The following is a 20,013-nucleotide window of genomic DNA, read 5'->3' on the forward strand; positions in this document are numbered from 1 at the left end:
GATGAGGGAGATCGGGGAGGCGGGCCGGGTTGGTATGAGATGAGGAGGATGAGGGATGAGGGATGAGGGAGATCGGGGAGGTGGGCCGGGTTGGGATGGTATGAGATGAGGAGGATGAGGGATGAGGGATGAGGGAGATCGGGGAGGTGGGCCAGGTTGGGATGGTATGAGATGAGGAGGATGAGGGATGAGGGATGAGGGAGATCGGGGAGGTGGGCTGGGTTGGGATGGTATGAGATGAGGAGGATGAGGGATGAGGGATGAGGGAGATCGGGGAGGTGGGCCGGGTTGGGATGGTATGAGATGAGGAGGATGAGGGATGAGGGATGAGGGAGATCGGGGAGGTGGGCCGGGTTGGGATGGTATGAGATGAGGAGGATGAGGGATGAGGGAGATCGGGGAGGCTCAAGCCGGGCCGGGTTGGTATGAGATGAGGAGGATGAGGGATGAGGGATGAGGGATGAGGGAGATCGGGGAGGCTCAAGCCGGGCCGGGTTGGGATGAGATGAGGAGGATGAGGGATGAGGGAGATCGGGGAGGCTCAAGCCGGGCGGGGTTGGTATGAGATGGGGAGGATGAGGGATGAGGGAGATCGGGGAGGCGGGCCGGGCCGAGTTGGTATGAGATGAGGAGGATGAGGGATGAGGGATGAGGGAGATCGGGGAGGCGGGCCGGGCCGATTTGGTATGAGATGAGGAGGATGAGGGATGAGGGAGATCGGGGAGGCTCAAGCCGGGCCGGGCTGGTATGAGATGGGGAGGATGAGGGATGAGGGAGATCGGGGAGGCGGGCCGGGCCGGGCCGGGTTGGTATGAGATGAGGAGGATGAGGGATGAGGGAGATCGGGGAGGTGGGCCGGGTTGGGTAGGTATGAGATGAGGAGGATGAGGGATGAGGGAGATCGGGGAGGCTCAAGCCGGGCCGAGTTGGTATGAGATGAGGAGGATGAGGGATGAGGGATGAGGGAGATCGGGGAGGCTCAAGCCGGGCCGGGCCGAGTTGGTATGAGATGAGGAGGATGAGGGATGAGGGATGAGGGATGAGGGAGATCGGGGAGGTGGGCCGGGTTGGGTTGGTATGAGATGAGGAGGATGAGGGATGAGGGAGATCGGGGAGGTGGGCCGGGTTGGGTTGGTATGAGATGAGGAGGATGAGGGATGAGGGAGATCGGGGAGGTGGGCCGGGTTGGTATGAGATGAGGAGGATGAGGGATGAGGGAGATCGGGGAGGTGGGCCGGGTTGGGTTGGTATGAGATGAGGAGGATGAGGGATGAGTGAGATCGGAGAGGTGGGCCGGGTTGGTATGAGATGAGGAGGATGAGGGATGAGGGAGATCGAGGAGGTGGGCCGGGTTGGGTTGGTATGAGATGAGGAGGATGAGGGATGAGGGAGATCGGGGAGGCTCAAGCCGGGCCGGGTTCGTATGAGATGAGGAGGATGAGGGATGAGGGATGAGGGAGATCAGGGAGGCGGGCCGGGCCGGGTTGGGATGAGATGAGGAGGATGAGGGATGAGGGATGAGGGAGATCGGGGAGGCGGGCCGGGTTGGGTTGGTATGAGATGGGGAGGATGAGGGATGAGGGAGATCGGGGAGGTGGGCCGGGTTGGGTTGGTATGAGATGAGGATGATGAGGGATGAGGGATGAGGGAGATCGGGGAGGTGGGCCGGGCCGGGTTGGTATGAGATGGGGAGGATGAGGGATGAGGGATGAGGGAGATCGGGGAGGCTCAAGCCGGGCCGGGTTGGTATGAGATGGGGAGGATGAGGGATGAGGGAGATCGGGGAGGCGGGCCGGGCCGAGTTGGTATGAGATGAGGAGGATGAGGGATGAGGGATGAGGGATGAGGGAGATCGGGGAGGCTCAAGCTGGGCCGGGTTGGTATGAGATGAGGAGGATGAGGGATGAGGGAGATCGGGGAGGCTCAAGCCGGGCCGGGTTGGTATGAGATGAGGAGGATGAGGGATGAGGGAGATCGGGGAGGTGGGCCGGGTTGGGATGGTATGAGATGGGGAGGATGAGGGATGAGGGAGATCGGGGAGGTGGGCCGGGTTGGGATGGTATGAGATGGGGAGGATGAGGGATGAGGGAGATCGGGGAGGCGGGCCGGGTTGGGTTGGTATGAGATGGGGAGGATGAGGGATGAGGGAGATCGGGGAGGTGGGCCGGGTTGGGATGGTATGAGATGAGGAGGATGAGGGATGAGGGATGAGGGAGATCGGGGAGGCGGGCCGGGTTGGGTTGGTATGAGATGGGGAGGATGAGGGATGAGGGAGATCGGGGAGGTGGGCCGTGTTGGGATGGTATGAGATGGGGAGGATGAGGGATGAGGGAGATCGGGGAGGCGGGCCGGGCCGAGTTGGTATGAGATGAGGAGGATGAGGGATGAGGGAGATCGGGGAGGCGGGCCGGGTTGGTATGAGATGAGGAGGATGAGGGATGAGGGAGATCGGGGAGGCGGGCCGGGCCGAGTTGGTATGAGATGAGGAGGATGAGGGATGAGGGAGATCGGGGAGGCTCAAGCCGGGCCGAGTTGGTATGAGATGAGGAGGATGAGGGATGAGGGAGATCGGGGAGGCGGGCCGGGTTGATATGAGATGGGGAGGATGAGGGATGAGGGAGATCGGGGAGGCGGGCCGGGTTGGTATGAGATGAGGAGGATGAGGGATGAGGGAGATCGGGGAGGCGGGCCGGGTTGGTATGAGATGAGGAGGATGAGCGATGAGGGATGAGGGATGAGGGAGATCGGGGAGGTGGGCCGGGCCGGGTTGGTATGAGATGAGGAGGATGAGGGATGAGGGACATCGGGGAGGCGGGCCGGGTTGGGATGAGATGAGGAGGATGAGGGATGAGGGAGATCGGGGAGGTGGGCAGGGTTGGGATGGTATGAGATGAGGAGGATGAGGGATGAGGGAGATCGGGGAGGCGGGCCGGGCCGAGTTGGTATGAGATGAGGAGGATGAGGGATGAGGGAGATCGGGGAGGCGGACCGGGTTGGGATGAGATGAGGAGGATGAGGGATGAGGGATGAGGGATGAGGGAGATCGGGGAGGCGGGCCGGGTTGGGATGAGATGAGGAGGATGACGGATGAGGGATGAGGGATGAGGGGGATCGGGGAGGCGGGCCGGGTTGGTATGAGATGAGGAGGATGAGGGATGAGGGATGAGGGAGATCGGGGAGGTGGGCCGGGTTGGGTTGGTATGAGATGAGGAGGATGAGGGATGAGGGATGAGGGAGATCGGGGAGGTGGGCCGGGCCGGGTTGGGTTGGGATGAGATGAGGAGGATGAGGGATGAGGGAGATCGGGGAGGCTCAAGCCGTGCCGGGTTGGTATGAGATGGGGAGGATGAGGGATGAGGGAGATCGGGGAGGTGGGCCGGGTTGGGTTGGTATGAGATGAGGACGATGAGGGATGAGGGATGAGGGATGAGGGAGATCGGGGAGGTGGGCCGGGCCGGGTTGGGTTGGGATGAGATGAGGAGGATGAGGGATGAGGGAGATCGGGGAGGCTCAAGCCGGGCCGGGTTGGTATGAGATGGGGAGGATGAGGGATGAGGGATGAGGGATGAGGGAGATCGGGGAGGTGGGCCGGGCCGGGTTGGGTTGGGATGAGATGAGGAGGATGAGGGATGAGGGAGATCGGGGAGGCTCAAGCCGGGCCGAGTTGGTATGAGATGGGGAGGATGAGGGATGAGGGATGAGGGATGAGGGAGATCGGGGAGGCGGGCCGGGCCAGGCCGGGTTGGTATGAGATGGGGAGGATGAGGGATGAGGGAGATCGGGGAGGCGGGCCGGGCCGGGTTGGGATGAGATGAGGAGGATGAGGGATGAGGGATGAGGGAGATCGGGGAGGCTCAAGCCGGGCCGAGTTGGTATGAGATGAGGAGGATGAGGGATGAGGGAGATCGGGGAGGCGGGCCGGGTTGGTATGAGATGAGGAGGATGAGGGATGAGGGAGATCGGGGAGGCGGGCCGGGTTGGGATGAGATGAGGAGGATGAGGGATGAGGGATGAGGGATGAGGGAGATCGGGGAGGCGGGCCGGGTTGGTATGAGATGAGGAGGATGAGGGATGAGGGATGAGGGATGAGGGAGATCGGGGAGGTGGGCCGGGTTGGTATGAGATGAGGAGGATGAGGGATGAGGGATGAGGGATGAGGGAGATCGGGGAGGCGGGCCGGGTTGGTATGAGATGAGGAGGATGAGGGATGAGGGATGAGGGAGATCGGGGAGGTGGGCCGGGTTGGGTTGGTATGAGATGAGGAGGATGAGGGATGAGGGAGATCGGGGAGGTGGGCCGGGTTGGGATGGTATGAGATGAGGAGGATGAGGGATGAGAGATGAGGGAGATCGGGGAGGTGGGCCGGGTTGGGATGGTATGAGATGAGGAGGATGAGGGATGAGGGATGAGGGAGATCGGGGAGGTGGGCCGGGTTGGGATGGTATGAGATGAGGAGGATGAGGAGGATGAGGGATGAGGGAGATCGGGGAGGCTCAAGCCGGGCCGGGTTGGTATGAGATGGGGAGGATGAGGGATGAGGGAGATCGGGGAGGCCGGCCGGGTTGGTATGAGATGAGGAGGATGAGGGATGAGGGATGAGGGATGAGGGAGATCGGGGAGGCGGGCCGGGTTGGTATGAGATGAGGAGGATGAGGGATGAGGGATGAGGGATGAGGGAGATCGGGGAGGTGGGCCGGGTTGGGTTGGTATGAGATGAGGAGGATGAGGGATGAGGGAGATCGGGGAGGCTCAAGCCGGGCCGGGTTGGGATGAGATGAGGAGGATGAGGGATGAGGGAGATCGGGGAGGTGGGCCGGGCCGGGTTGGTATGAGATGAGGAGGATGAGGGATGAGGGAGATCGGGGAGGCGGGCCGGGTTGGGATGAGATGAGGAGGATGAGGGATGAGGGAGATCGGGGAGGCTCAAGCCGGGCCGGGTTGGTATGAGATGGGGAGGATGAGGGATGAGGGAGATCGGGGAGGCGGGCCGGGCCGGGTTGGTATGAGATGAGGAGGATGAGGGATGAGGGAGATCGGGGAGGCTCAAGCCGGGCCGGGTTGGGATGAGATGAGGAGGATGAGGGATGAGGGAGATCGGGGAGGTGGGCTGGGCCGGGTTGGTATGAGATGAGGAGGATGAGGGATGAGGGAGATCGGGGATGCGGGCCGGGCCGGGTTGGTATGAGATGAGGAGGATGAGGGATGAGGGATGAGGGAGATCGGGGAGGCGGGCCGGGCCGGGTTGGTATGAGATGAGGAGGATGAGGGATGAGGGAGATCGGGGAGGCGGGCCGGGCCGGGTTGGTATGAGATGAGGAGGATGAGGGATGAGGGATGAGGGAGATCGGGGAGGCGGGCCGGGCCGGGTTGGTATGAGATGAGGAGGATGAGGGATGGGGAGGATGAGGGAGATCGGGGAGGTGGGCCGGGTTGGGATGGTATGAGATGAGGAGGATGAGGAGGATGAGGGATGAGGGAGATCGGGGAGGCTCAAGCCGGGCCGGGTTGGTATGAGATGGGGAGGATGAGGGATGAGGGAGATCGGGGAGGCTCAAGCCGGGCCGGGTTGGTATGAGATGGGGAGGATGAGGGATGAGGGAGATCGGGGAGGCTCAAGCCGGGCCGGGTTGGTATGAGATGGGGAGGATGAGGGATGAGGGAGATCGGGGAGGCTCAAGCCGGGCCGGGTTGGTATGAGATGGGGAGGATGAGGGATGAGGGATGAGGGAGATCGGGGAGGCTCAAGCCGGGCCGGGTTGGTATGAGATGGGGAGGATGAGGGATGAGGGATGAGGGAGATCGGGGAGGTGGGCCAGGCCGGGTTGGTATGAGATGGGGAGGATGAGGGATGAGGGATGAGGGAGATCGGGGAGGCTCAGGCCGGGCCGGGTTGGGATGAGATGAGGAGGATGAGGGATGAGGGAGATCGGGGAGGTGGGCCGGGTTGGGTTGGTATGAGATGAGGAGGATGAGGGATGAGGGATGAGGGAGATCGGGGAGGTGGGCCGGGTTGGGTTGGTATGAGATGGGGAGGATGAGGGATGAGGGATGAGGGAGATCGGGGAGGCTCAAGCCGGGCCGGGTTGGTATGAGATGGGGAGGATGAGGGATGAGGGAGATCGGGGAGGCTCAAGCCGGGCCGGGTTGGTATGAGATGGGGAGGATGAGGGATGAGGGAGATCGGGGAGGCTCAAGCCGGGTTGGGTTGGTATGAGATGGGGAGGATGAGGGATGAGGGATGAGGGAGATCGGGGAGGCTCAAGCCGGGCCGGGTTGGTATGAGATGGGGAGGATGAGGGATGAGGGAGATCGGGGAGGCTCAAGCCGGGCCGGGTTGGTATGAGATGAGGAGGATGAGGGATCAGGGATGAGGGAGATCGGGGAGGTGGGCCGGGTTGGGATGGTATGAGATGAGGAGGATGAGGAGGATGAGGGATGAGGGAGATCGGGGAGGCTCAAGCCGGGCCGGGTTGGTATGAGATGGGGAGGATGAGGGATGAGGGATGAGGGAGATCGGGGAGGTGGGCCGGGTTGGGTTGGTATGAGATGAGGAGGATGAGGAGGATGAGGGAGATCGGGGAGGCGGGCCGGGCCGGGTTGGTATGAGATGGGGAGGATGAGGGATGAGGGATGAGGGAGATCGGGGAGGCTCAAGCCGGGTTGGGTTGGTATGAGATGGGGAGGATGAGGGATGAGGGATGAGGGAGATCGGGGAGGTGGGCCGGGTTGGGTTGGTATGAGATGGGGAGGATGAGGGATGAGGGAGATCGGGGAGGTGGGCCGGGCCGGGTTGGTATGAGATGGGGAGGATGAGGGATGAGGGAGATCGGGGAGGCTCAAGCCGGGCCGGGTTGGGATGAGATGAGGAGGATGAGGGATCAGGGATGAGGGAGATCGGGGAGGTGGGCCGGGTTGGGATGAGATGAGGAGGATGAGGAGGATGAGGGATGAGGGAGATCGGGGAGGCAGGCCGGGTTGGGATGAGATGAGGAGGATGAGGAGGATGAGGGATGAGGGATGAGGGAGATCGGGGAGGTGGGCCGGGTTGGGTTGGTATGAGATGGGGAGGATGAGGGATGAGGGAGATCGGGGAGGCGGGCCGGGCCGGGTTGGTATGAGATGGGGAGGATGAGGGATGAGGGAGATCGGGGAGGCTCAAGCCGGGCCGGGTTGGTATGAGATGAGGAGGATGAGGGATGAGGGATGAGGGAGATCGGGGAGGCGGGCCGGGTTGGGTTGGTATGAGATGAGGAGGATGAGGGATGGGGAGGATGAGGGAGATCGGGGAGGTGGGCCGGGTTGGGATGGTATGAGATGAGGAGGATGAGGGATCAGGGATGAGGGAGATCGGGGAGGCGGGCCGGGTTGGGTTGGGATGAGATGAGGAGGATGAGGGATGGGGAGGATGAGGGAGATCGGGGAGGTGGGCCGGGTTGGGATGGTATGAGATGAGGAGGATGAGGGATGAGGGATGAGGGAGATCGGGGAGGTGGGCCGGGTTGGGATGGTATGAGATGAGGAGGATGAGGGATCAGGGATGAGGGAGATCGGGGAGGCGGGCCGGGTTGGGTTGGTATGAGATGAGGAGGATGAGGGATGGGGAGGATGAGGGAGATCGGGGAGGTGGGCCGGGTTGGGATGGTATGAGATGAGGAGGATGGGGAGGATGAGGGATGAGGGAGATCGGGGAGGCTCAAGCCGGGTTGGGTTGGTATGAGATGAGGAGGATGAGGGATGAGGGATGAGGGAGATCGAGGAGGCGGGCCGGGCCGGGTTGGTATGAGATGAGGAGGATGAGGAGGATGAGGGAGATCGGGGAGGCGGGCCGGGCCGGGCCGGGCCGAGGGAGCGGTCGGTACCTCGACAAACCGCTGGACGAATCGGCCACCTTCACCCACTTCAGCACCGCCGGCTGTGCAACACTTTTCCCTTCCCCTCTCCCCACCCTCTGGGTCTCCGTAAGACGGCCGATTGGTTCCTATGTACGGCGGAACGCTTGCCAAACGCACTCACTTCCGGTTCCAGCCTTGGGGCGCGATGAACGACAGAGGAGAGAGGGGAGGGCGGTTTTGTTCTGTTCTGGTTTCTCCCTGCGGGGTCACACGAAGTTCAAGTTCAGACCGAGGTGCGCCACACAGAACATATACTGTCTGTAACTCACACATTTAACACAAAGTAATATTTCCGCAAACAATAAGGTGCATTTACGGCACAAGTTATAAAGTAAGCGGTGTAACGCTGCCGGTGCTTCGTGATGGGACGTGTTTGGTGGTAGGGAGCGCGGTAGTCCGTCTCCGACCGGGGGAAAGGAGCTCCTCCTGCCTGACCGGTGGGGGTCATACTCCCCTCGCAAAACGGTGGAGGAACCAAGCAGGTCAGGCGGTGTCTATGGAAAGAAATGAACAGCGGGCGAGACCCTTCATCAGGACTGCATGCCAAGGCACGGAAGATGGGAAATTGGAAAGTCACTATTTAAAAACGGAGAGTAGAATTGGTTACCCAGTATCAGGGGAAAGGAAACTGATTCAGCCACAAAAGATGCTATAAACATACCTAGTAAATATCAGTGAGACGAAAGATTTTTAGACAAAGTGCCACATAAGAAGTAGACGCATGAAATAAACCTTATGGGTTTTGGGGTAACTTACTGGCAGAGGTTGGGAACTGGTTAATAGGAGAAAGAAAACAGGAATAAAGTTTTTTTCCCCCTCTGAGGGGGCAGTGGTAATCAGTACAGTACCAGAGGGATCGATATAAGTCCCCTTCCATAAGGCATAGGAGCAAAATTAGGCCGTTTGGCCCATCGAGTCTGTTCCACCATTCCATCATGGCTGCTTTATTATCACTCTCAACCCCATTCCCCCCACTGTACAGCAGTGGTCAGACAGGGTGAGAACACAGAACTGGGTAAGATTGTAAATCGTGAAGAGGAAACAAAGCAAAGACCAGGTGACTGTATGGGCAACAACAAAACAACTTGGTAAAGTCTGAACGCAAAACACTGCAGCACCATACAAGACCTTTAGTCGCAATTTGACCCAACCTCCTGACCACCATATACAACCCTGAGACTCATTTTCTTGCAGGCGTTCACAGTAGGTACAAAGAAACACAATAGAATCAATGAAAGACCTCACCCAATGAGATGAACAAACAACCAATTTGCAAAAGACAAACTGTTCAAATACAAAAGGAAAAATAATGAATAAGGAATAAATGTCAAGAACATGAAATGGATAATGTTATCTGGAGAATAGTAGAGAGCTAGTTGTGAACAAAGGCAGCTAACCCTGAACACACGGCCTGCAGACAACAAAAAGAGGAATTAATCTATATTTTTTTTTAAAACTCTACTTTGTGTGAGGTGCTTCCCCCAAAATCCAGAGACACAAAATGTTGGAGTTATTCACTGGCCTGAGGTGACAGGGTCATAAGACAATGCCAAACTTCCTCAGACTTTGCCTTCCTAAGAACACTACACACAAAATGCTGGAGGAACTCAGTAGGTCCAGCAGCATGAATAGAGGGGATAAAGAGTCGATGTATATTCCCCTCCATAGATACTGCCGGACCTGCTGAGCTCCTCCAGCATTTTGTGTGAGTTGGTCGAGACCTCCCCCATCTGCAGAATCCCTTGTGTTTATACCTTTCGAAGAAACTATCGTTCAGTTCTTCCGGCCCAGCCTCCGGTCAAACCCCCACAATCCCCGCACAGATTCTCAAGAATAGAAAAGGCGCAGAGTTTCTCAAGAGTTGAAAACTTATTTCCCGAGCCCATGTCCATAAATGGCCGCAGGGTTCATGATGTCCCGGGAAACTTCACAATTACAAATTGTTACAGCACTCGTGTGAACCGCTACACACGTAACGTTGTTACCTCAAAACATGCGGGGGGTGGGGAACATGGCCATGCACCATGTCCGGAGACACGTTTCTGGCAGAGTTAGGGTACAAACTTGGAAAAACCATTGGTGAAGGTAGTTACTCCAAAGTGAAAGTGGGCACCTGCAAGAAATACAGGGAGAATGTGGCTATAAAGGTGGTGGACAGGAAAAAGGCTCCCCCGGATTTTGTTGATAAATTCCTGCCGCGGGAGCTAGACATCCTGAGAGGGATCAAACACCCTCATATTGTGCAGGTCTTTGAATTCATCGAGGTCTGCAATGGGAAGCTCTACATTGTGATGGAGCAAGCTGCCACCGATCTCCTCCAGCTGATCCAGAACCGGGGCCACATCCCGAACCACGAGGCCCGACACTTCTTCTCGCAGATTGCCTGCGCTGTTAAGTATCTCCACGAGCGGAAGATTGTCCACCGCGACCTCAAGTGTGAGAACATCCTGCTAACCGAGGACATGCAGGTGAAGATCACCGACTTTGGGTTCGGGAAGAAAATCCATAGCTCCCCCCACCTTAGCAGCACTTACTGCGGCTCGGCAGCCTACGCCCCTCCGGAGGTCCTCATGGGCGTCCCTTATGATCCTAAGAAGTATGACATTTGGAGCGTGGGCATCGTCCTCTACGTGATAGTGACGGGGTGCATGCCGTTTGATGATTCAAACATCAGCAAGCTGCCCAAGAGCCAACAGAAAGGGGTGGTCTACCCGGAGAACCTTCACCTGGAGGGGAAGTGTCAAAGCCTAATCCAGGAGCTTCTGCAGTTCAGCCCAACCGAGCGACCGGCTGCCCACCAAATCGTCAAACACGCCTGGGTTAGGGGCGGCAATTAGGAGGCCACACCCCACAAGCAATCACCGTTAGTTTCCTCGTAGCGTTACCGTAACGGATGTAACAACCTCTATCTAAAACCATTCTCAATTAAACCTTTGAAAGTGAACGAGCTCATTTATCAAATTATTATTAAGCTGTAATCTGCCAGCGTGCTCCCCGCATCTGGTCTCTTCCCTCTTCGATTTCAGTCTTGAAGAAGGGCCTTTATTTATTTAGAGCCTAATCACAGAACAACTTACAATGACCGGTTAACCTACTAACCCGCGCGTCTTTGGACTTGGGAGGAAACCCCTGCGCACACAGAAAGAACGCACACACTTCGTACAGATGGCGCCGGCACTGAAATGCAAACTCCGATGCCCTGCATCGCGCTAACGGTTACGCATCGTGATGCTGGCTGTTTATTCATTTCCATGCATGCTGCCCGGCCTGCTGAGCTCCTCCAGCATTTTGTGTGTGATGCTGTGGATTTCCAGCATCTGCAGAAGCTCTTGTGTGTATGCACTCTTCAGAGTGGCCTCCCGTGACCTTGACCATTGCCTCTTCTCTCCCCACCCATACCTGTTGCCATCCTTTGACATTTTTGGCCCCCAACACCTCCCGTCTGTGGTCCCTCCTCAGCCCATGCCCCACACACTGCGAGAACCACCCCTGGGATCCATGTACATCTGTCCAATGGAAAACATGGCACACTAACCATACCTACACCCCTTCCCTTCTCACTGAGAAAACAGGTTCTGCTCACTTCCCCGCTAATACATAGAAGCAGAATGAGGCCATTCAGCCATCAAATCTGCTCTGCCATTCTATCACGTCTGATTTATTATCCCTCTCAACCCCATTCTCCTGTCTTCTTCCCATAACCTTTGATGCCCTGACTAATCAAGAACCTATCAACCTCCATTTTAAATCTAGCTAATGACTTGTCCTCCACAGCTGTCTGTGACAATGAGTTCCTCAGATTCACTATCGTCTGGCTAAAGAAATTTCTCCTCATCTCTGTTCTAAATGAACATCCCTCTGAGTGTGTGCCCTCTGCTCCTAGCTCCCCCACTACAGAAAACATCCTCTCTAAATCAACTCTATCTGGAACATCCCGGCTTCTCGACCCTCATGAATCCTAGGCACACAGTCACGCGCTCGAACCCGAAGAATCCCTATCCAGTGCAGGAGCGAAGGGTGGGATGTATCTGGAGACTACTCGCTCAACTCTTCAACCCAGTTCAGTTTTGCAGACTATACTTAGTGACCCACAAAGTTCAAACTAAATTTACCCTGAGACTCATTTTCTTCTGGGCATTTACAAGAAACTAATGAAACACAACAGAATTTATGAAAAACTACACATAGAAGGACTGACAAACAACCAATGTGCAAAGGAAGACAAATTGTGCAAAATAAAAATGAATACTGAGAACATGAGTTGTATAACTCACGGAGCCGACGGCTTCAAACATCTCGGCTTACTTTGCCTTTGTGTCCATCACAGAAAGGTATTCTCTATAACTTGCTCTCTGCACTGTGGCCCTCGTTCCATCTCTGACCCCATCTTCACAAGTTGGATGTTCAAAGCCAAGCGTGCACTCAGGTTGTCAGTTTGCCTGGATGAGATGGGCTGTGGGGGTCCTGTGCTGTGTGCCTCTGAGACTGGATGCAGCGATGTGATGTGGGTGATAAGGGTATCTGTTTATTCCTGTCCCATGAGCTAATGTGCCCAAACAATAACGGTGAACTAGGTTGAGAGAGGCAGCCGACTGAGGTTTCTCGGAAACATCTCAGAAGATTGGGAACGTCTCTGTTGGGCTTCCCCCTCTAAAGGGGTTTTCAAGGTGAACATGCTTCACTTTAACTGTGAATGCCTGGTTGAAATAGGTGAGCATCATGCAGGAACCCCAACAAGACCCAGATCTGATCGATCATAAGACCATAAGACAAAGGAGCAGAAGTCGGCCATTCGGCCCATCGAGTCTGCTCCGCCATTTTATCATGAGCTGATCCATTCTCCCATTTAGTCCCACTGCCCTGCCTTCTCACCATAACCTTTGATGCCCCGGCTACTCAGATACCTATCAATCTGCCTTAAATACACCCAGTGACTTGGCCTCCACTGCTGCCCGTGGCAACAAATTCCATAGATCCACCACCCTCTGGCTAAAAAAATTTCTTCGCATTTCTGTTCTGAATGGGCGCCCTTCAATCCTTAAGTCATGCCCCCTCGTACTAGACTCCCCCATCATGGGAAACAACTTTGCCACATCCACTCTGTCCATGCCTTTCAACATTCGAAATATTTCTATAAGGTCTCCCCTCATTCTTCTAAACTCCAAGGAATACAGTCCAAGAGCAGACAAATGTTCCTCATGTGTTAACCCTCTCATTCCCGGAATCATTCTAGTGAATCTTCTCTGTACCCTCTCCAACGTCAGCACATCCTTTCTTAAATAAGGAGACCAAAACTGCCCACAGTACTCCAAGTGAGGTCTCACCAGTGCCTTATAGACCCTCAACATCACATCCCTGCTCCTATACTCTATTCCTCTAGAAATGAATGCCAACATTGCATTCGCCTTCTTCACTACTGACTCAACCTGGAGGTTAACCCTAAGGGTATCCTGTACGAGGACTCCCAAGTCCCGTTGCATCTCAGAACTTTGAATTCTTTCCCCATTTAAATAATAGTCTGCTCATTTATTTCTTCTGCCAAAGTGCATAACCACACACTTTCCAATATTGTACTTCATTTGCCACCTCTCTGCCCATTCTTCCAATCTATCCAAGTCTCTCTGCAGACTCTCCGTTTCCTCAGCACTACCAGCCCCTCCACCTATCTTCGTATCGTCAGCAAACTTAGCAACAAAGCCATCTATTCCATAATCCAAATCATTGATGTACAATGTAAAAAGAAGCGGCCCCAACACTGATCCCTGTGGAACACCACTGGTAACCGGCAGCCAACCAGAATAGGATCCCTTTATTCCCACTCTCTGTTTCCTGCCAATCAGCCAACGTTCTATCCACATATGTAACTTTCCCGTAATTCCATGGGCTCTTATCTTGTTAAGTAGCCTCATGTGCGGCACCTTGTCAAAGGCCTTCTGAAAATCCAAATATACAACATCCACTGCATCTCTCTTGTCTAGCCTACTGGTAATTTCCTCAAAAAATTGTAATAGGTTTGTCAGGCAGGATTTTCCTTTAAGGAAACCATGCTGAGTTCTGCCTATCTTGTCATATGCCTCCAGGTACTCTGTAACCTCATCCTTGACAATCGACTCCAACAACTTCCCAACCACCGATGTCAAGCTAACAGGTCTATAATTTCCTTTTTGCTTCCTTGCCCCCTTCTTAAATAGCAGAGTGACATTTGCAATCTTCCAGTCCTCCAGGACCATGCCAGAATCTATCGACTTTTGAATGGTCATTGCTAGTGCCTCCGCAATCTCCACAGCTACTTCCTTCAGAACACGCGGGTCCATCTGGTCTGGGAGATTTATCTACCTTTAGACTATTCAGCTTCCTGAGTACTTTCTCTGTCATAATTGTGACTGCGCACACTTCTCTTCCCTGCCACCCTTGAGTGCCCGTATACTGCTGATGTCTTCCTCAGTGAAGAGTGGTGCAAAATACTCGTTCAATTCCTCTGCCATCTCCTTATCTCCCATTACAATTTCTCCAGCATCATTTTATCATCCTATATCTACTCGTACCTGTCTTTTACTCTTTATATACTTGAAAAAGCTTTTAGTATCCTCTTTGATATTATTTGCTAGCTTCCTTTCATAGTTCATCTTTTCCCTCTTAATGACCTTCTTAGTTTCCTTTTGTAAGGTTTTAAAAACTTCCCAATCCTCTGTCTTCCCACTAATTTTTGCTTCCTTGTATGCCCTCTCCTTTGCTCTAACTTTGGCTTTGACTTCTCTTGTCAGCCACGGTTGCATCCTTTTCCCATTCGAAAATTTCTTCATTTTTGGAATATACTTGTCTTGCACTTTCCTCACTTCTCGCATAAACTTCAGCCAATGCTGCTCTGCTGTCTTTCCTGCCAGTGTCCCTTTCCAGTCAACTTTGGCCAGTTCCTCTCTCATGCCACTGTAATTTCCTTTACTCCGCTGAAATACTGACACATCAGATTTCAGCTTCTCTTTTTCAAATTTCACAGTGAACTCAATCATGTTATGATCACTGCCTCCTAAGTTCCTTCATCTCAATCTCTCCAATCACCTCCGGTTCATTACACAATACCCAATCCAGTACAGCCGATCCCCTAGTGGGCTCAACAACAAGCTGTTCTAAAAAGCCATCTCGCAGACATTCTACAAATTCTCTCTCTTGAGATCCAGTGCCAACCTGATTTTCCCAATCCACTCGCATGTTAAAATCCCCCACAATTATCATAACACTGCCCTTCTGACAAGCCTTTTCTATCTCCTGTTGTAATTTGTAGTCCACATCCCTGCAGCTGTTTGGAGGCCTATAAATAACTGCCATCAGGGTCCTTCTACCCCTGCGATTTCTTAGCTCAACTCATAAGGATTCTGCACCTTCTGGCTTCACCTGGCTTCAACATAACATCTTCAAATGGGTTCTTCTTTTGAAATAAAGGGGGTTCTAATCTTCACAATGGGCCTTCCTCCCTTTTGGATTGTCACTGAGGGCAAGATATTTGTCATGCCTTTCCAGAAAGTTCCATTCATAGAGGTGGTTGAGGCCTCTGATAAACATTTCCAGGTCATCCAGGAGGGAACGAGCTGGCTTTCTTCATGGCCATCCACTAGAAATCGGGAGGAATGAAGGTTCATCCAACTGGCACATACTTTCCAGAGGACAGTTTGGCCCTTTGACCTCAACAGCAGGTCATGCCCCCTGACACCTCCATGTTGGAGGTGACCTCATAAATACCGAGTGTCATGGATTGGATCAGAAGCACCTCACACTGCCCCCACCCGATGGGAAACAAGGCTCAACAAGACCTTCTGCGTGCAGGTTCCATCCTTACACGTCTTTCTGCAAAGCAGCAGCAAGCTCGATTGTGTCTTGGAATGTGTGGAGCTGGGTTCCTCCCATGAACTCAAGGGGGAAAAGGCAACAGCCTGAAGCACCAAATCATTTCATAGTTATCAGCACAGTGAAGCCAATCATTTTTTGAAAGCATTTCAGGACATGTCTATAAAAGGTGATGGGGATGAGATGTGACACAGGGAAAACTTCACAACAGCAAATTATTACAGCAGGCGCATTGATAGGACAGGTCTGCACATTGGGATATTGCCTTAACAAGATGGCTGTGTAACATGTCGGGGAGCAAACTACTAGCGAGGTTAGGTTATAAAGTAGGGAAGACGATAGGAGAGGGCAGTTACTCCAAAGTGAAAGAAGCCACTTCAAAAAAGTACAGTGATAATGTAGCAATCAAAGTGGTCGATACGAAGAAAGTGCCAAAGGATTTTGCCAGCAAGTTCTTGCCCAGGGAGATGGCCATTCTGAGAGGGATCAAACACCCTCACATTGTGCAAGTGTTTGAGTTTATCGAGGTTCTCAATGAAAATGTTTACATCGTCATGGAGCTGGTCTCAACAAATCTTCTGGAGCTCATCCAGCACAGGACCTGCATCTCCTGCCAGGAGGCCAAATGCTTGTTCTCTCAGGTCACCAAGGCCATTAAGTACCTTCATGAACGAGACATTGTCCATCGGGACCTCAAGTGTGAGAACATCCTTTTGACTGAGCAGATGCAGGTGAAGTTGGCTGATTTTGGGTTTGGGAGGAAGAGTCAGGGATACCCAGAACTCAGTACCACCTACTGTGGCTCTGCTGCCTACTCCCCTCCCGAGGTCCTTCTAGGGGTCCCTTATGACCCCAAAAAGTATGATATCTGGAGCATGGGGGTCATTCTGTATGTAATAGTGACCGGTTACATGCCATTCAACGACTCCAGCATCAGCAAGTTACCGGAGAAACAGCTGATGGGTGTGATATACCCAGAGGAGATTACACTAGAAGAGAAGTGCCAGTGTTTGATAGAGAAATTGCTAACATTCAGTCCGCCAATGCGTCCGACAGCTAACCAAGTGACAAGGCATGCATGGTTTAGAGAACGCAAATAAAGGAATATGCTCTAAAGTGGCTTAGCTCAGGGTCCTTGCTGCATTATTGTCCAACCAGCGCAGTGTCCAGGTACCGTGGCTGGTACGTTTGCCTCAGGCAAAGACAGTGTCCTCTGCTGAGAACGGCAGTCCTTCTCAGTGTGCGTGTGTGCGTGTGAGTGTGTGTGTGTGTGTGCGTGTGTGCGTGTGAGTGTGTGTGTGTGTGTGAGAGAGAGAGAGAAAGAAAAGAGATTAGGTAGAATTAGAGAAAGAAGCACAAGAGATTACAAGGAGGGCGAGAGGGGCTTGAGATATTCGAGAGAACAAGGAGGATGGAAACATTAGCCAGCAAAGGATAAGATTTTTTTCTTGTTTATTTTTGGCTCTCTTTACATATGGGATTTATGATTTTTTAAAAACTGTTTATGCATTGCAAAGAACTGCTGCCACAAAAGATTTCAAGACAAATGCCAGTGAACCGCTGCTGAGTTTCTGAACCACTGCAGTCATCTCCATCGAGGTAGGAGTAGCTGGTGGAGGCTCCGAGTGCAGGAGTTATCAAAGTTCATATATGTCACCATATACAACCCAGAGCCATTTAGGAACAGCCTCTTCCCCTCTGCCATCTGATTCCAAAATGGATATTGAAGCTTTGGCCACTACCTCACTTTTTAAAAAAATATACAGTATTTCTGTTTTTGCACATTTTAAAAAATCTATTCCATATACATAATTGATTTACTATTTATTATGTTTTATTTTATTCATTATTACTATTTTTTTCTCTCTCTGCTATATTATGTATTGCATTGAACTGCTGCTGCTAAGTTAACAAATTTCATGTCACATGCCAATGATAATAAACCTGATTCTGATTCTAAATACAAAGGAACAAAAATATATCAATAAGCAAAAAATATTGAGAACGCGAGGTGAAGAGTCCTTGAGTCCTTAGTATGTGGGAACAGTTCTGTGAAGTTGAGTGAAGTTATCCCCTTTGGTTCAACAGTCTTATGGTTGAGGGGTAATAACTGTTCCTGAACCCGATGCTGTGAGCCCTGAGGCTCCTGTACCTTCTTCCTGATGGCAGCAGTGAGAAGAAGGCAGTCCTGGTTGGTGGGGGTCCCGGATAATGGATGCTGCTTTCCTGCAACAACACACTGTGTTGATGTGCACAATACTGTGGAGGGTTTTACCCAAACTGGACTGCCCCTGTATCCACTAATTTTTATTGGATTTTCTGTTCAAGGCCATTGGTGATTCCGTACCAGACCATGATGCAACCAGTCAGTATACTCTCTACTGCACATTTATTAAAGTTTGTCACATTTTAGATGTCATACCAAATCTTTGCAAACTGCTATGGAAGTAGAGGCACTGCCGTGCTTTCTTCATAATTGTACTTGCATGCTGGGCCCAGAACGGGTCCGCTGAAACGATAACACTGAGGAACTTAAAGCTGCCGACCCTCTCCCCCTCTGATCGTCCAATGAGTCTGGTCTCGGACTTCTGGTTTCCTTAAGACAACAATCAGTTCTTCGGTCTTACTGACACTGAGTGAGAGGTTGTTGTTACGGCACCAGCCAGCTAGATTGTGAATCTCCCCCCTCTGTGCTGATTGACCACCATCTTTGATTTGGTCAACAACAGTGGTGTCATTAGCAGACGTGAATATGGCATTGGAGCTGTGCTTAGCCACACAGTCATGAGTGTGAAGGCCAAGCACAGCAGCCACTCTATGACTCTCAACACTGGGGATAATCAGGAGGGCGAGGTCAATGGAGGTGACTTCATTAAGTCAACAAGAATGGGAATTCCCAATTTATGGTCCCATTCCTGCCCCCCCCCAATAGAGCATAGACCCCAGTACAGTACAGGAACAGGGCCTCTGGCCCTCAATGTTGTGTCAAACCAATTAAATTAGTAATCAAACAGCCAACTAAACTAATCTCTTCTGCCTATGCAATGCCCGTATCTTTCTATTTTCCTCACATTCATGTGCCAATCTAGGAAAATTTATATACTTCCCCATACCGTCTGTTCCTTTCCTTCCCCAAGCCTAGAGTAAAAGTCAGTGAATTGTGGTCAACATCTCCAAATCACTCTCCCTGTGAGAGACGTGTCACCTGACCTCATTCGTTGGGAATCGGAGTGGGATTCGGCACGAGGCAGACGGGAGCAATGGAGCAGAGGTAGCTGTACCCAAGTGGTGGGAGGTCATTACATGAGAACACAGTTAGTTATGGAGCTGTAACAGTGGGTAGAACAATGTGCTAGGCTAATGCATCTCTAAAATAACCAGGCAATACAATCTACACACATAAAAATTGCTGGTGAATGCAGCAGGCCAGGCAGCATCTCTAGGGAGAGGTATAGTCGACTAAGAGAGAGTTAGATATGGCCCTTGTGGCTAAAGGGATCAGGGGGTATGGAGAAAAGGCAGGTACAGGGTTCTGAGTTGGATGATCAGCCATGATCATACTGAATGGCTTGCAGGCTTGAAGGGCCAAATGGCCTACTCCTGTACCTATTTTCTATGTTTCTATGTTTTGGGCTGGCACCCTTCATCAGGACTTACGAAGGGTTTTGGCCCAAAGTGTCGACTGTACCTCTTCCTACAGATGCTGCCTGGCCTGCTGCGTTCACCAGCAACTTTGATGTGTGTTGCTTGAAATTCCAGCATCTGCAGATTTCCTCGTGTCTGCAATACAATCTATTTATTGTTTTTGGGGAGGTCGATATTAAGGTAATAATAGAAACATGTGTGAAGCTTTATCACCACAAGTAATTCATGAGTGAAGAGTTGAACACAAATTGTTTTAGTCTGATAAATAACAGCTTTGTATAATTAGTCACTTGCATCTTGCTACAGTACCATGGAAAAGTCTTAGGCACATATATTTAAATAGGATGCCTAAGACTTTTGCACAATACTGTATTTGTCAACGAGAGAGAGTTTGTAAATCTGGGGAGAGCAAAGGATGTTGGGGATGGCGAGGGTGGAACATTGCGGGAGGGGTGTTGTACAAGTGGCAGAGAAGTGCCAAGGGTGGGGCGATGGGTTGTGAGGGTGCAGACACACCCAGCCCTGAGACACCAGGCAATATCATTTGATCCCAAACAACTGGTCTATTGATCATTACAGAATCTCTCTTGGTGTTTCCTGCTCCCTCCCCTCTTCCTTCCCCTTTCCCCAACCT

General features: G+C 52.7%; 3 protein-coding genes across 7 annotated transcripts in view; 2 read left to right on the top strand and 1 right to left on the bottom strand.

Moving 5' to 3' along the window:
• armc6 (armadillo repeat containing 6) overlaps nucleotides 1-7,928 on the bottom strand; it is a 48,540-nt gene extending 40,612 nt beyond the window's left edge. For all 5 annotated transcript variants that reach the window (XM_072244461.1, XM_072244460.1, XM_072244459.1 and 2 more), the window contains exon 1: nucleotides 7,860-7,928. The gene's annotated coding sequence lies outside the window, so the exon portion shown is untranslated. The remainder of the gene's footprint in view (nucleotides 1-7,859) is intronic.
• Nucleotides 7,929-9,916: 1,988 nt separating this feature from the next.
• tssk6 (testis-specific serine kinase 6) lies at nucleotides 9,917-10,729 on the top strand. The gene has a single exon (XM_072243991.1). The coding sequence runs from the start codon at nucleotides 9,917-9,919 to the stop codon at nucleotides 10,727-10,729; it is 813 nt and encodes a 270-aa protein (XP_072100092.1).
• Nucleotides 10,730-16,021: 5,292 nt separating this feature from the next.
• Nucleotides 16,022-16,834, top strand: LOC140188060 (testis-specific serine/threonine-protein kinase 6-like). The gene has a single exon (XM_072243990.1). The coding sequence runs from the start codon at nucleotides 16,022-16,024 to the stop codon at nucleotides 16,832-16,834; it is 813 nt and encodes a 270-aa protein (XP_072100091.1).
• The last annotated feature ends 3,179 nt before the right edge of the window (nucleotides 16,835-20,013 follow it).

The sequence above is a fragment of the Mobula birostris genome, chromosome 26, assembly GCF_030028105.1.
Source record: "Mobula birostris isolate sMobBir1 chromosome 26, sMobBir1.hap1, whole genome shotgun sequence".
In the NCBI taxonomy this organism is placed as follows: domain Eukaryota; kingdom Metazoa; phylum Chordata; class Chondrichthyes; order Myliobatiformes; family Myliobatidae; genus Mobula; species Mobula birostris.

What these genes read in the sequence shown, in the direction of transcription:
- tssk6 (XM_072243991.1), top strand. Translation starts at nt 9,917, where the DNA reads ATGTCCGGAGACACGTTTCTGGCAGAGTTAGGGTACAAACTTGGAAAA.
- LOC140188060 (XM_072243990.1), top strand. Translation starts at nt 16,022, where the DNA reads ATGTCGGGGAGCAAACTACTAGCGAGGTTAGGTTATAAAGTAGGGAAG.